Source organism: Hemisphaericaspora subhashii (assembly GCF_019202705.1).
Source record: "Hemisphaericaspora subhashii strain CBS 10753 chromosome Unknown scaffold16, whole genome shotgun sequence".
Classification (NCBI taxonomy): Eukaryota; Fungi; Ascomycota; class Pichiomycetes; order Serinales; family Debaryomycetaceae; genus Hemisphaericaspora; species Hemisphaericaspora subhashii.
In genome coordinates, this window is record NW_026057435.1 from 80170 (window position 1) to 95882 (window position 15713).

At 32.5% G+C, this 15713-nt stretch overlaps 9 protein-coding genes across 9 annotated transcripts; 5 read left to right on the forward strand and 4 right to left on the reverse strand. All coding sequences in view use genetic code 12, as the record gives it.

The window, feature by feature from the left end:
* Positions 1–21: 21 nt before the first annotated feature.
* On the reverse strand, positions 22–741 carry J8A68_005571 (uncharacterized protein; the record flags this gene model as incomplete). The annotated part of the gene is made up of 1 exon (XM_049409652.1): positions 22–741. One exon carries the CDS (start codon positions 739–741, stop codon positions 22–24), a length of 720 nt encoding a protein of 239 aa, XP_049261129.1.
* A 254-nt stretch (positions 742–995) lies between these two features.
* J8A68_005572 (uncharacterized protein) lies at positions 996–2099 on the forward strand (the record flags this gene model as incomplete). The annotated part of the gene is made up of 1 exon (XM_049409653.1): positions 996–2099. The coding sequence occupies one exon, from the start codon at positions 996–998 to the stop codon at positions 2097–2099; it is 1104 nt and encodes a 367-aa protein (XP_049261130.1).
* A 252-nt stretch (positions 2100–2351) lies between these two features.
* Positions 2352–3476, forward strand: J8A68_005573 (uncharacterized protein; the record flags this gene model as incomplete). Its single annotated transcript, XM_049409654.1, has 1 exon — positions 2352–3476. One exon carries the CDS (start codon positions 2352–2354, stop codon positions 3474–3476), a length of 1125 nt encoding a protein of 374 aa, XP_049261131.1.
* A 357-nt stretch (positions 3477–3833) lies between these two features.
* PUT2 (1-pyrroline-5-carboxylate dehydrogenase) lies at positions 3834–5609 on the forward strand (the record flags this gene model as incomplete). The annotated part of the gene is made up of 1 exon (XM_049409655.1): positions 3834–5609. One exon carries the CDS (start codon positions 3834–3836, stop codon positions 5607–5609), a length of 1776 nt encoding a protein of 591 aa, XP_049261132.1.
* Positions 5610–5778: 169 nt separating this feature from the next.
* Positions 5779–6651, reverse strand: J8A68_005575 (uncharacterized protein; the record flags this gene model as incomplete). The annotated part of the gene is made up of 1 exon (XM_049409656.1): positions 5779–6651. One exon carries the CDS (start codon positions 6649–6651, stop codon positions 5779–5781), a length of 873 nt encoding a protein of 290 aa, XP_049261133.1.
* A 519-nt stretch (positions 6652–7170) lies between these two features.
* On the forward strand, positions 7171–7675 carry J8A68_005576 (uncharacterized protein; the record flags this gene model as incomplete). The annotated part of the gene is made up of 2 exons (XM_049409657.1): positions 7171–7195; positions 7278–7675. The coding sequence occupies 2 exons, from the start codon at positions 7171–7173 to the stop codon at positions 7673–7675; spliced, it is 423 nt and encodes a 140-aa protein (XP_049261134.1).
* Positions 7676–7854: 179 nt separating this feature from the next.
* J8A68_005577 (uncharacterized protein) lies at positions 7855–8781 on the reverse strand (the record flags this gene model as incomplete). Its single annotated transcript, XM_049409658.1, has 1 exon — positions 7855–8781. The coding sequence occupies one exon, from the start codon at positions 8779–8781 to the stop codon at positions 7855–7857; it is 927 nt and encodes a 308-aa protein (XP_049261135.1).
* Positions 8782–10986: 2205 nt separating this feature from the next.
* On the forward strand, positions 10987–11580 carry J8A68_005578 (uncharacterized protein; the record flags this gene model as incomplete). Its single annotated transcript, XM_049409659.1, has 1 exon — positions 10987–11580. The coding sequence occupies one exon, from the start codon at positions 10987–10989 to the stop codon at positions 11578–11580; it is 594 nt and encodes a 197-aa protein (XP_049261136.1).
* A 307-nt stretch (positions 11581–11887) lies between these two features.
* SFL2 (Sfl2p) lies at positions 11888–13882 on the reverse strand (the record flags this gene model as incomplete). The annotated part of the gene is made up of 1 exon (XM_049409660.1): positions 11888–13882. The coding sequence occupies one exon, from the start codon at positions 13880–13882 to the stop codon at positions 11888–11890; it is 1995 nt and encodes a 664-aa protein (XP_049261137.1).
* Between the last annotated feature and the right edge of the window lie 1831 nt (positions 13883–15713).

Sequence of the window (15713 nt, forward strand, 5' to 3'; positions counted from 1 at the left end):
CTATAAAAGGGTGTCCTAAGCCTATTCAAAGAATTCATCTTCTTCTTCCTCTTCTCCTTCTTTCTTAACTTCAGGAGCATCAATTTCTTGTGAAATGGATGTAGATTGTCCAACCGTCTCGGTATAAAGCGTAATTGCTTTTCCTGTAATTGCTTCATCTATTGAGAATGGAAGTTTTCCATCTTCCATTAATTTCTCAACTTCCTTTCTGATTTGCTTCCTTCTTTCTTCTGTTTTACGAGCACCAAGTTTAGCCTTTGGATTTGACATATCAACTTCATCATTTTCTTTTGCATTTGGATATAGAGAAATATATTTTTCAGTTTTTGGGAATAAAATCACATAAGCTAAATCAACTTCCCCATGTCTTAGTTGTTTTCTTATCTTTTTGATATCTTTTCTTATACCAGTTTGATTAACTTCTTCAAATTGTTTTCTTAATTGTTTTAATTTTCTAATGGCCTTTTTCTTTTCAAAAAATCTAACCATATGATATTTCTTCCCGATTTCTTTTGCTTTTAACTGAACTTGAGTATTTTGTAATTCTACTTTTAAAGCTTTTAATGCTCTATCATATTCAACTCTCTTATCTGCTGGTAATTTATCATTTTTCTTTAATAATCTTTCAATATCTCTGATTTTCTTCTTTATTTTGGCTGCTCCTGAACCCATGGTTTCCGCAACCTCTATAGAGGCTCCTCTTGGTCTTCTGTACTGACTCTTTGGTGCTTTTGGCATCATGATTTCTCTTGTAACGTGTATTGATAGTTTTGATTTGAAAGATCATAATAAAAAATATGGAAAATAAAATTTAATAAATTAAAAAGGATGAGATGCGAATAAAATCTTATGCGGCTTAAAAATAATTTAATCACGTGACCAAGTCTCGATCTTAGAATTTTTTTTTATTTTTATTGCAGTGTTAAATTTTTCATTGGTAGTTTGCCAAAGGCATCAGTTGAACCGGTAACCAATTAAATAAAAGTAAACAAATAATGGGTATCTTAGAGAAAATCGCTCAGATTCAAGAAGAATTAGCCCGAACTCAAAAGAATAAAGCAACCGAATATCATATTGGGTTATTAAAAGGTAAATTAGCCAGATATCGTCGAGAATTATTAGAACCCCAAGCTGGAGGTTCAGGTGGTGGAGGACAAGGATTTGAAGTTGCAAAAGCGGGAGATGCAAGAGTATCATTAATTGGGTTCCCATCGGTTGGTAAATCTTCATTTTTATCAAAAGTTACCAATACGAAATCTGAAGCTGCCAATTATGAATTTACAACCTTGACATCAGTGGGGGGGATACTTGAATATAATGGGGCAGAAGTACAAATAGTGGATTTACCAGGGATTATTAAAGCGGCAGCACAGGGGAAGGGGAGAGGTAGACAAGTTATTGCTGTTTCTAGAACTTCGGATTTGATTTTGATGGTTTTAGATGCAACAAAGGGAGGAGATCAACGTCAAATTTTAGAAAATGAATTAGAATCAATGGGGATTAGATTGAATAAAGAAAGACCTAATTTATCCATTAGAATCAAAAAGACTGGTGGTGTTAAAATGAATTCAATTACTCCTCCTAAATATTTAACTGAAAAAATGGTTGCGGCATTACTTAAAGATTATAAGATTCATAATGCTGATGTTTTAATTAGAGATGAAAATGTTACCGTTGATGATTTCATTGATGTTATAAATGAACAACATATCTCCTATATCAAATGTTTATATGTTTATAACAAAGTAGATGCAGTATCATTAGAAGAATGTGATAGATTAGCAAGAGAACCAAATACTGTTGTTATGTCATGTGAATTAGATTTGGGTATTGAAGATCTTAAAGAAGAAATATGGAGGAAATTGGATTTATTACGTTTATATACCAAGAGAAGAGGAATACAACCAAACTTTGATGACCCAATGGTTGTTAGAAACAATTCTACTATTCTTGAAGTGTGTGATTCTATTCATAGAGAGATGAAGAATCAATTCAAGTATGCATTAGTCTGGGGTTCAAGTGCTAAACATTCTCCTCAAAAATGTGGTCTAAGTCATCCTGTTCATGATGAAGATGTGGTACAGATTGTAACTAAGTAAATAGAGTGTGCATGTTCTCAGTAATAAATATAATAAAGAACCTAAACTTTTAGATCCAAGAAGCAAAGACTGTTGGCTTCGTAAGTTCCTGTATTTTGTAGACATACTATAACGGTTGCGTGACCCCCTGGTAATGAATATTGGATTTCTTTCATGTGGTAGTGCTGCATTTTTTTAGTGATGTTTGGATGTAAATACGATTTCCGTGTTGATCTTACATTTCAACATTTATGAATTCAATATATAAGCAATATGGATAAATATGGTGATCTACCAGATATAGAGAAAGATGCACAAGAGATATTCGAGACTTCAGATGTCGAGAGTGATATCGAATATGCTTCACCCCAAGAAATTGAACAAACAACTCCAACAGAATTAAATGTTGATAATTTACCACTGGAAGCAAAAGGAATATTTTCAAACAGTCATATCTCAGGGAATCGGGCTGTTGATTTCCTGGGAAGTATACATAATCAGTTATATGATAGTGGATATTATGTTGCTGAAGTCGAAGAAACGGTAGATGAGAAGCTTTCAAGAATAGCGAGAGAATTGGAAGAAATAAAATTAGAAAAGGATATGATGATAACCCCAGAAACCACAACCGAAACGAATAAATTATTACAATTGTTAAATAATTTGAAGAAATCTGAACCACCCATTAGATCAGAGATTTTGAGTTCAGAGCAATTAAGAATAGATGGTATTTTCAATCAAATAAAACAACAGCAAGACGTGCAATCAATATCAAGAATAAAGGATGGACAAGAAGGTTTGATAAGTCTTGAAGATCGACTTAGTTCTATAGAAAAACTAATTGGAGAAGATGTACTTCTAGAAGTTGGCAAGAAACCTATAAGCTCTATACAAAAGACATTGAATGATCTTGAAAGGAAAATATCAATTGTTAATAATCCTGAATATAATTTTGAGAATGTAACTAAACAACTTGATACATTGAATAAAGAAATGGATAAGATGGAAATGAGAAAGAAATTATTCAATCTTACAGATATTTATGATATTGGTGGTCTGAAAGATGATAATTCAAAGGATGATAATAGTATTATTGATTCATTAGTGGAGAAATTACCGGAAATCAAGAAGAATAATGAGATAATTCCATTGATTCTTAAACGATTAAAGACTTTGAACAATATCCATAATGATATGAATATTAATGTTGAACTTTCTAAAAATATGGATCAAATAATAACTGATTTGAAAATTGATATTAAGAATTGGGATAATTCAATAAATCAAATTTATGAAAATATTGAAAATTATTCCCAGAATTTTGAAAATAATTCTAAAGCCATGCAAACAAGATTGGAACAATTGTCACTTAAGATTGAAGCTTTAGATATTGATTGATAAACAGGCTAGATAGAAAATAATAATAGAAACCGTTATACCTTTATAGGAATTACATAACCGAGATCAAACTATAGATCTCGCTAAATATTGCCCTCCCCAAAAGTTGTTAGTGTACTGCATATAAGCTATACGGCATCAGATAAATTTGGCGCGTACCTCGCTTTAGTTTACCCAATTAGAATCTCCTCTTCTCTATTCCCCCATACTTTTTGGGACTCGGAGTAACTGTAACCTTTCTTCATCATCCCATATAAATTTCCAATTAAATTCTTTTTTATTTAAACTTCTTTTTTTCTTTCTCCTTCTTCTTTTTCTTCCTTTCTTCTTCAAGTATCATTGAATAAATAAACAATCATGTTGAGATCAAGTGCTCGTTCTGCCATTCGTGTTGCATCCAAACACACAAAAGTAATCACACCAACAATTTTCCGTGCCATTCCAAAAACTCATCAATTAAACTCAATTAGATGTGTTGCTCAATTATCCCACGTTAAATCCCCACCAAATCTTCAAAATGAACCAGTTAGAAACTTTGGTTTCAAAGATACAAAAGATTGGGATCTTTTAAGAGCATCAATTACAAAATTCACTGATGAAGGTTCATTACGTGTGCCATTAGTTATTAATGGTAAGAAAATTTATCGTGAAGAAACAAAACCTCAAGTTAACCCAGCTAAACATTCACAAGTCTTAGCTGATGTTTCACAAGCTACTAGTGAAGATATTAAGGCTGCTATTGAAGCTTCTAAATCTGCTAAAGCAAAATGGGCTTCTACTTCTTGGACTGATAGAGCTGCTATTTTCTTAAAAGCTGCTGATTTGATTTCTACTAAATATAGATATGATATGTTGGCTGCTACTATGTTGGGACAAGGTAAGAATGTTTATCAAGCGGAAATTGATTGTGTTGCTGAATTGATTGATTTCTTTAAATTTAATGTTAAATATGCTGAAGAAATGTATGCTCAACAACCTTTACAAACTGCCCCAGGTGTTTGGAATCGTGCTGAATATAGACCTTTGGAAGGGTTTGTTTATGCTGTTACTCCATTTAATTTCACTGCCATTGCTGGTAATTTAGTAGGTGCACCTGCATTAATGGGTAATACTGTTGTTTGGAAACCATCTGCTACTGCAGCATTATCTAATTATTTATTATTGACTATTTTAGAAGAAGCAGGATTACCAGCTGGTGTTATTAATTTCATTCCAGGTAATCCAGTTGAAGTTACTGATTTAGTTCTTGAAGATAAAGAATTTGCGGCATTACATTTTACTGGATCAACTGAAGTTTTTAAGAATTTATATTCTAAGATTAGTAATAATGTTGCTGCTGATAAATATCGTGATTTCCCAAGAATTGTCGGTGAAACTGGTGGTAAGAACTTCCATTTAATTCATCCATCAGCATCAATTCATCATTCTGCATTATCTACTCTTAGAGGTGCATTTGAATATCAAGGACAAAAATGTTCAGCTACTTCTAGAGCATATGTTCCAGAATCAATCTGGCCGGAATTTAAAGAACAATTAATTGCCAATATTCAACAAATCACCATTGGTAATACTGCTGAACCAGAACAATTGAATAGTTTTATGGGTCCAGTTATTCATGAACAATCATTTAATAAATTGAAAACCGCTCTTGATAATGCCAAGAATGATCCAGAATTAGAAATTATTGCTGGTGGTTCTTATGATTCTAGTAAAGGTTATTATATTGAACCAACTGTTATTCAAACCACTAATCCAGAACATGAATATTTAAGTAAAGAATTCTTTGGTCCAGTTTTAACTACTTATGTTTATCCTGATTCACAATATGAAAAGATTATTGAATCAATTGATGGAGTTACTAAATATGGATTAACTGGTTCTGTATTTGCCAGAGATCGTGGTGCTATTAGAATTGCTGAAGAAAAATTAAGATATGCTGCTGGTAATTTCTATATTAATGATAAATCTACTGGTGCCGTTGTTGGTCAACAATGGTTTGGTGGTGCAAGAGCTTCTGGTACTAATGATAAAGCAGGTAGTGGAAATATCTTATCAAGATTTGTTTCTATTAGAAGTATTAAAGAAAACTTTTATGAATTAACTGACTTTAAATATCCTTCCAATTATCATTAGATCTTTTTTAATATAATCTTATTTCAATTCGTTTTTAAAAACATGTTTTTTAGTGTATATAATTTAATAAAAGCAGAGAGTTGCTTATGACAAGATCATCATCACATTGTATTTATTACAAAACATCAAACTAATACATCAAAGTTGTTATTTAGATTACAAAAAACCTCTATCTCTTTCCATAATAATAATAAGGTGTAGCTGGCGCAGGTGGAGGAGGTGGAGGTACAGGTACTCTATTTGGAACATTAACCAATCTACCCAATCCCGCACATACAGGACATAATTCCATATCCAAAAGAAATCTAACCATTCCTGATCCTCGACAATTCCCACATACAACCCCTCCTAATCGAGGATCTCCCGGTGGCACTCGCATAGGAGGAGCCATGGTAGTTGTCGTTGTCGACATCACTGAAGTATTCATAAAACCATTGCCAGCAGGTATGAACGTCGTACTTCCGAAATACGAGGGTTGATAAGTTGTCCGAACTGAACTATAATTATTTCTTGGACTATATAATGCCCAACATTCTTTACATGTTGCACCATTCTTTTTCTTATATCCAGTATTATTACATTTCTTACAATAATAATTTCTAGGGAATTTAAAAGGTAATGAAGGATTTGGATTATATGCATGGGTCTTTAAATAGAATTTATCCCAACAATTTCGACATACTTCTCCATTTTTGATTTTATATCCGGTATTTTTACATTTTTGACAAAGATACCCTTTGGGAAATCCAAATGGTAAGTTACTATTCCCAGTATATAAGCTCTCGGTTGAAGGTTTGTTATTGGTAACTGGAGATGGTCTTTGTGGTGGTGGTGGTTGTGGTGGTCTTTGAGAGTGATGAGCATGTGGTGGTGGGGGTGGATGATTCGTTCTTGGGGGTGGTGCGGGATTTCTTCTTGGAGGTGGTGGAATAGGTTGTGGGGTAGGGGCATAACTTCCACCAGTACTAGTTGCTTCTGCATAAGTTGGTGGTAAGTCAATGGGAGTTAAGTCATCATCATCGTCATCAAATTTTCTATTCATGGCTCTTACAATTGTATATGGGAATCTTAAATAAGAATAATTCAATAATGACAGATTTTCCCCATGAATTCCTTGATTCTCCCCTTTTTTTTTTTTCTTGTTATGTATTACATGCTCAGCCCATGTAAATCATCATTTTGTTAAAAGCAATTGGTAGCACCATTGCTTAGCCCTTTCTATGTGCAACGGATATGAAACCAGTATAGTTTATTGAATATTCGTATTTTGTTGAATAATTTTTTCAAAAGGTCAGAAACTTACATTATATAATGAATTTATAGTTACATTATGAATGATGATTGACTTTTAAAAACGCGTGTGATTATCACTATTTTAATGTAACAATAATAATAATACCATGGGAAATTCAAACGCAACCAAAAAAAAAAGAACACCACCAAAAAAAGATTTTATTAAAAATCAATGAAATTTTTTAATTAAATAAATAAAATTGAAAAGACAGTTTTTATCACACAACTTCCTTAGTAATAATAATAATAATAATAATAATAGACTAAAATGATTTGGTTATCAGAAAGACAAAGTATGTGTGTTTCCTTCATATTAATCTCATTTGATTCCTCGAGAATAACTTAGTTGACGTTCAGTTTACTAACAATTTATAGAATTTGGTGTTGGATTTACTGCTGGTGGAATATTCTTTTTCATATTTGGAATAATTACATTCTTTGATTCAGGATTCTTAGCATTAGGTAATATCTTATTCATTATAGGATTAATATTAATTATTGGACCCCAACGAACAATATCATTCTTTACTCGACCAACCAAAATAAGAGGTTCAATTTGTTTTGGATTAGGAATATTATTGATATTAATGAAATGGTCATTTATTGGATTTATATTGGAAAGTTTTGGTATCTTGGGATTATTTGGTGATTTCTTTGGAACAATTGTTCAATTCTTAAGATCTATTCCTTATATTGGAGATGTATTAAGTAGTCCGATTATTGCCCCTACTATAGATAGATTAGCAGGCATTAGTGATGTATTACCTGTTTAAACCCCCCGATACTACCCCTAGACACTACCAACACTACCACTACCACTGCCACTGCCCCTTACTGCTACCACCACCACCACCTCATATATAAATATAAACCGACTTTGTAATAAAGTCCAGAAATAATAATAATTTGTACCATAGACTATATCTTTCTTTCTTTTAATAATTTACTTATCTTATAATTTATTACTTAGAGATTTCATGTATCCATAATTAATTAATAGATTATCTATTGCCATTAATGTTGTCTTACAATATTTTAATACAAAGTTAATATCAACCTTACCAAATATTTCATGGTTAATAATACTATTATTGTCTTCTTCTTGGATGTTTATTATTAATCCATTTGATTCTTGTCGTATTATTCTATAATTTAATTGGTTGTTGTTTGTTGTAGTTAAGTTTAATTGATTGAATAAATTTGGCAACCAAAGAATTGTAGATGGGGGATGTGCAATAGCCCTCGAGAAATTCCGATATTTAATTCCAATTAAATTAGAATTTATTAAATAATTAATATTCTTATTAATTGTAGGATATTTGTTATTACCTTCATTGTTTAATATAACAATTACAGGTTGTTGTTGTTGTTGTTGTTCAAGTAACTTGTTAATTAAATTTGATTTATTATTAATTAAATTTGAATTATTTGACATAAATATAACTCGATTAGTTTTAAATAATAGATATCTTAATTTATTAATTATTAATGTTGGATGATATAATAATCCAATCAAATTATTATTCAATCCTATATTAACAATTATTTGTTCCATTTGAATAGATTTATCATAGATTGGATTATTATTATGTAACGATCTATCAATATGAATCTCATTCAATGGAATCAAACATTGATCGGTAATTAATCCATTTACTAAATATGGTATCAATCCGGCATTGTTAGGTGTAGCTGCGGTGGTACTGGTGATAGTAGTACCACACCATGGTAATATATCTGTCATCATATCATTGTAGTCATTATTTTCAACTATTATGATTTGAAAGGTGGTTAACTTATTCTTATAATATAAATAAATTGAATATGCTACCAAATAAGCAACAAATGAAGAAGGAAGGTCTATTATAATTGTAATCATATTAGTTACCATCTCTTACTTTAATCGATCAATTCACCAAGAATAATTTAAGGGATTTTTTCCTTTGCTGCTGAGTTTCGTTTTATACAAGGGATGTAATGTTAAGTGGCTAAATTGTTTGGATACAAATATACCTTCATCTAAGATTCTTCTATCATCAGCAAGTCCAATGAATATGGATCTCTCCCTTTTGTAGTTCTTATTTGATATTTAAGTTTAGTATTTGAGAGAAGTGCCTTTGTATCTCGTGTTTCCACCCAACTGCGCTACTATGTTTTTAAGAAACCCAGGAGGACTTCAAGACATCGCCTATTTGATTACCAGATGTATCGAAACCAACAAGAGGCCTATGTGGATATGTGGTGATTCTTTTGACATTAGTCAAACGACGCAAGGAAATTGGATATATTAATTTTCTAGGAAAATAACAAGATTTATGAACTTCCTGAGTTTATTTTTTTTTTTGGTTGCAAATTTGCAGCAAATTTATCATAAACACTATAATTGTACCACGATAATTTGTATCCCAACTCAATCCCATTAGGACATAAACGGTTTAATTGGCATCATAGTTCTATTATCTGACACTGCTTGACGGGTGCGCTTTTCTTCAGGAAGTTGTCGTTTCCGATATCGAAGGCTAAAGGCTCAATAATAAAGTTTTCCACCGAAACCCTGTTTCGAACCAGTATGTAGCCTAGAGTTAATCCCTTTAAGATAATTTTCTCGTGAAGTCCTGATGAGCTGTTTGCTATCCATCAGTTGTCGAGCTTAATGAGGGTCAGAACTCGTTATGGAGGCACCCCAACACCAACAAGGAAATCGCTTATACCTTGACCCAAATGAAATAGCCTACTTCAAAGAGTACATCCCTTTTTACACCACCAAGGTAACTTCAATAGACGTTGTGTAAATATCGAAGAAAAAAGCAAAGCAAGCGGGAACTGATCCATATTCGTGCTTGCTTTTTGATAATTTCGTATTTTAATTAAACCAACCTAACATTGCATAATTCTTTCATTTAAACCATTCAAGGACCCAACCTTGGTCAATTTATATCGATATCTCCAGCTATTTCCATCCAAATGACCCCAAACTTCCACAAAAATCAACATCACAAGACGCTGACGCCATTTCTACTCTCAACAAGCTAATCCGTGATAGTTTAGTGGCTAGAATTACCGTTTGTCGCATGGTAGACCGGGGTTCAATTCCCCGTCGCGGAGCATTTTCATCGCGCAAATGGTTTAGTGGTAAAATCCAACGTTGCCATCGTTGGGCCCCCGGTTCGATTCCGGGTTTGCGCATGTTTTTTTCCTATTTTAATGATGGTTGGTCATTGATTTGTGATTTATTATGGTCAGGTTGAATTTTTTTTGGTGGATCTGATGGGTTTTCAAAATTGTTGCAGATTTTTTTTTTCTTTTCAGACAAAAAATAATTTATTTTTTAGTGCGCTGCATTCTAAAGAAAAAATAAAATTGATGACGAAAAAAAAAAATGCAAAAAAAAAAAGAGATGATGGATGCATGAAAGAATATCAAAAAGATCATTCATTTCATTACGAATGGAAGGAAATGAATTTACGCAAGTGAAGAAATTCCAATCTCGCTTATCAAATAGAGTCCCGGGTACGGAAAATATGATTCATAACATATTCTCCATACACCCGTTACATGACTGCAGGCTGTGGGGGTGGCAAACCTTTCCACATCAATAAAAATAATCTAGTGAGGTTAGTTTCTTTAATCATATTGCATTACAGCTTGCATACATGTACCGTCATTCAATCTTCTATTCAGGAAGAACAAGATGCGTTTCCTTGTCTATCTCTTTGTTCATACAGTGCCTTTTTACCGATGGATAGAAAAATATTTCTAGATCAATCCGGTTCAGGGACGCCTCGCGTTTGTTCTGTTGATATCGGGTCAGCTTTTCGTAGGTTTATGTAATATATATCCTCGGATATGCTATAGTAGTCACTTCTAGACTCGCTTGTTAGTACATCCAAAGAAATAGACTACAAGCGTAGAGAGGAGAAAGTGACGTACTGTCTGTCTGTCTGTCTGTCTATAAATATTTGTGCCTATTTACACGACTTAGTTTGCATCGAGTCCCCAAAAAAAAAAAATTAATACTGAAGGAGATGACTAGGTCTTATCAACAACAACAAATTGGTTGCAAAGATGAAATACGATTAACAAAATGTCAAAACCTAATAGGAGGAAAGAAATAAAACAAAAAGAGGAACTACAGGCTAGATTCCAATTTTCATTAGCTCAAACCAATAAACTTGCTTTGAATTGGTTAAAACCATTACAAGATCAATCAACCAAGGATGCCACACCTGACAGTGAATCCGAATCATCATTTTATGATATGTGTATCATACCCCAAGGTTCTGGATTACTGGCACTTGAGAGAAAGGATGTATCCAAAATAGGAGACTTTATAAATTCCAATGATTTGAAGAAATCAAACCTTCAAGAATCTGAGAATATTAAGAAATCAAGAACAACAACCTCAAAACCAATGCTTGCATTAATGAATAAAATGAGAGATGGACAACGAAGCAATATAAAGAAAAATTATGAACATCAGCGACAACAACAACGACAGAAGCCCCAATATCAACAAATACAGAAATCACAAACCGTGACGAAACCATCTCCTAACGATCAGGATTCGGATTCTGATGAGGAAGATAGAGAATTATTAAAATCAAGGTCGGTAAAGAAAGGTGCAAATATCATGTTTGGCGGGAAGCTAAAGGGTAAGAAAGGAGGAAGGCCGTTTTAGCATTCAGGGTAGTCTAAATTTGAACCCAGAAACAATGAGTTTCGAGGACAGTTGTTGAGAGCATTTTTAGTTTTCACGGCAATGTAGTACTACATGATATCGTAAATAGAAGATATAGAGCTTTAGTAGTGAAAGCCGTTTGTACTTATATATATTTATATCTATACACTTAATCTCATCATTAAAAAAACACAATGTAACACTCCAAAGGTCATTTAAAACATTAAATAAATAAAAATACAATAATATATTCACGTTAAAAAACTAAAAAACTGTCATTAAATAATTCCAAAAAAGCACATCCATTCTAACTCAATCTACGTCTCTTTGTATCGTCTTCTACCTCTTGTCTAACTTTCATAATACTATCATCATTATTAATAATGGACCGAATCAACAATGGCTCCTTCGTAGCACTAGTATTACTACTCCCATCATCATCCAACATTGAATTCACCGACACTTTCTTATTTCTTATAACTCCAGGCGTACTCGACGGAGAAACACTATTTAACTGAGCATTATAATTAGTTGGAACAGTAGGTGGACTCAAATTTCTATACAGATGAGGAGAAGCAGCATCTTCATTATTACTACTACCGGGGGATGAAAGTGTCGAAGTACTATTCACAACCAGATTATTGGAATATGGAATCGATATTGATTGGATGGGTGGTAATGAAGTTTCTGCATTTACATTCTTGAGGGAAGGTGTGGCTGTGGTTGAAAGGGATGCAACTGATGATACTGATGATTTATGGGAAAAGATAGATCCTTTTGACGATGATGACTGTGAACTGAATGAACTATCGTTGGTTAATCTAGGTCTTGGATTATTTGGTCTACCATTATTTGGAAATGGCAATTCAGTCTGTTTCAATTTATCATTTACATGGGAATACAATGATGGTTTGTTGTTATTCAGACCACTACTTAAAGAACTTGAGAATGGACGGATTTGATGATTGACTTGTAAATCAGGTGGTATACTTCTTGGCAATGACTGCGGTCTTGGTGCAGTCATATTAATACCTCCATTATTGGGATAAAGTGAACCTGAACCTTCTGGGGATTGATTATTGGTTGTTCGAGGTAAGTTATATCTCAAGTCTTCTTTTGGGGATGATATTAAACCTCCACTAGATGGCAGGGTTGGAGCTAATGGATCAAAAAACATTGATGAATTTCTGGGTCGACTATTGCCTGTGGTTCCTTCTTCCCAAATCTTCCTAAATTGCATGCCTGGCACATATGGTTGGACTGGGGATTGTTTTGCTATACTGTTAAGACCGTTCTGTTGTAGTTGCTGTTGTTGCTGTTGCTGTGGTGGAGGTGGGGGATGGTGATGAGAATCAGACCCGGGTGATTTGTTATCTGGAGTTGTAGATCGAAGTAAGCTTGGCACTGGTTCAGGTATTGGTACTGCTAAAGGTACATGTGGAGGAACATTTTGCATGGTGGGTTGTAGAGGCATTGGTTGTTGTTGTTGATAATCTACAAAGGGTCTAGATGGTTGTAATTGCTGTGGAGGTGGTTGCAGGTGTTGTAAAATATTAGTAGGTTGTTGTGGTTGATCCATTTGATATTGATAAAATTGTTGAGAAGGATAACCTTGATTTCGATTTGGACCTGCTCCAACGACAATTGGTGCCATTGGTTTAGGAGGAGGAAATACTTTGACTGGTACTTGAACTTGACCTCTAGGAGGAATTGGTTGATAATACATGTATGGTTGTTGTTGTACAGGTCCAGTAGTTTGGTAAGGGTGATTAGGAGGATAGCCAGTGTTTCCAGCCACTAGATATTCTTGATGGGTATTATTATATTGTTGTTGTTGAGGAGTCATTGGTTGTTGTTGCTGTTGATATGCATGATGACGTAGACTTTCTCCATTATAAGTATGTTTTGAACTATTTGAACTTGATCTTCTTTTGATATAAACTAATGAACGTTCATCACCTTTTCTAAATTTCCCACTCAGATGTTTAAATTCCCAAATTGGTGGTATATCCTTTTCATTAGTATTGACAGTGGAAGAAGTAGAAGGATCACTAACCTTATGGAATCCATACATATGCAATTGTCTTACAAAACTGGCCACATTGCCATGTTTGAAATATTGAGTTAAACAATCAGCAAATTCTTTACCTGGATATAATGCAAATGTATTTCCTTCAATATTATTAGTTGACCACCAAATTAAATGGGATAATTTGGGATCACTTAACATTGTATATAACTTATGAACAAACGCATTCTTCTTCACCCGTTCTTGTTGTTGTTCCAATGACTTCTTAGTCATCTTGTATATCTAATTATATGTCTGATATGTCTGGTATGAAAATTGAAAAATTAAATTTAAGTTTAAGTGTCCGTCTATTTGCAACTATTCTTTTTTTTTTTGTTAGTTGGTTAGTTAGGTTGTTTCGGTAAAAAATGTTTTGTGTGGTAGATTGGGGCAAAGTATATTTTCAAATATGGACAAATAAATATATTTGCATATAAGCGATGAAACTAATAAAACCTTAATTATTCAAATTAAATTTATGGGGGGTGGGGGGCGGGGGATGGGGGCGATGATAATAGAACGATAGGGAACTTTGTTGTGTCGTGAAGGAAACTGAGTCTCTATTTAAACTATCTTGGATTTTTCGTCTGAAAAATATTTTTTTTTTGATATAACCTCGAAAAATATTATTTGAAACAAATCAAAAAACAATGAACTATAATAAAAAAAATATCGTTGTCGTTGATGCGATTATTATTTTTTATGTAGACTTTGTTCTACTACTGGAAACAATAACAATTGTAATATTTTTTTTCTTTTATAGGATAAATGGTTTCCACCGGATACAATTCCAATATAACAAAACCTAAAACCAAAAAAAAAAATTAATGTGAAAATTTAAATCAAAAAAATAATAAATAATTTTTTGACTTTTATTTTTAAGTTTCTGCAGCTTTAATTCACTTCAATTATGCAGACAAAAACTTACTCCTGTTGTCTTTCAAAAAAACCAAATAAAAAAAATAATTTGTCAGAGTCTGGTTTTTTAATTGTGGATTAGTTTCTTCTTCTATCGAAAGAATGAAAACAATAAAATGATAGAATGATTTTGGCCTTATGAATTGTATAACTGGGGGATGACGGATTGTACAGTTGGCTTCTTTCTCTAATTGAATAATGTACACCTGGAGGAACCTTTTATTGTATTGACAAAGTCGGTGTTTAATAGGTGTATAAGGCGGGGAATCGGCTCTTATTTTTTTCTGTCTGATAGTTGAAAAAGATAAATATATATATGAATATTTATATTTATATAGATTGATTTGAGTAAGTATTTCTAGAAAACGTATTCTCCAAGGAATAGTAATTCTTATCAAGGGTTTAAATGCTTGGTTTCTTAGATTAAAATTTCTAAAGAAAAAGATCAATAGGAAATTTTTTTTTATAATTGCTTTAAACCAAGAAACTTGATGGAAGCATATCATTTATATATGTACCTTATGTACTTTATGTACAAACTATAAACATGAACATTTATTAGTTAATAGTTGAAAGGTTAGTTAAAAAATATTCCATACTGAACCAAAAAAAAAATTGCTCCATCTTTAAAAAATATTATAGATAGCTATATTTTTTAGGGTATTATTATTTTTTTTTATAGAACTAAAAATATTTTTATGCATAATATTTTCGTTGTTAAGGAACAAAAATTAAACATAATAAAAAATAAAACTCCACGCAACTAAAACCCAAAAAAATTCTTGTATGAATATTTTTTATTCTTTTCAATTCATAAAAGAAACGGAAATTTAAGAACGAATGCAAAATAATAATAATTATTCTTCTAAAAATATTTAAAGAAATTCAAGTCATTCTTTCTTCTTATTTCTGTCAACTTTTGCCAAAAAAAAAAAATAAACAAGCCTCTCTCTTATCAATGAAATATAGACATTAAACGATTCTTATTACTAAACAATAGAATTCTAGAATCACGTTCTCCCACAGTCTTTCTCTCTCTCTCTCTCTAATATTTAGAGTTTAAAAAAAAAGGTTTATCCCAGCGCCTCACAACACTTACAGGAGTAGTTTCAGATGAAGAAGAATATACATATATGTAAGTATATAA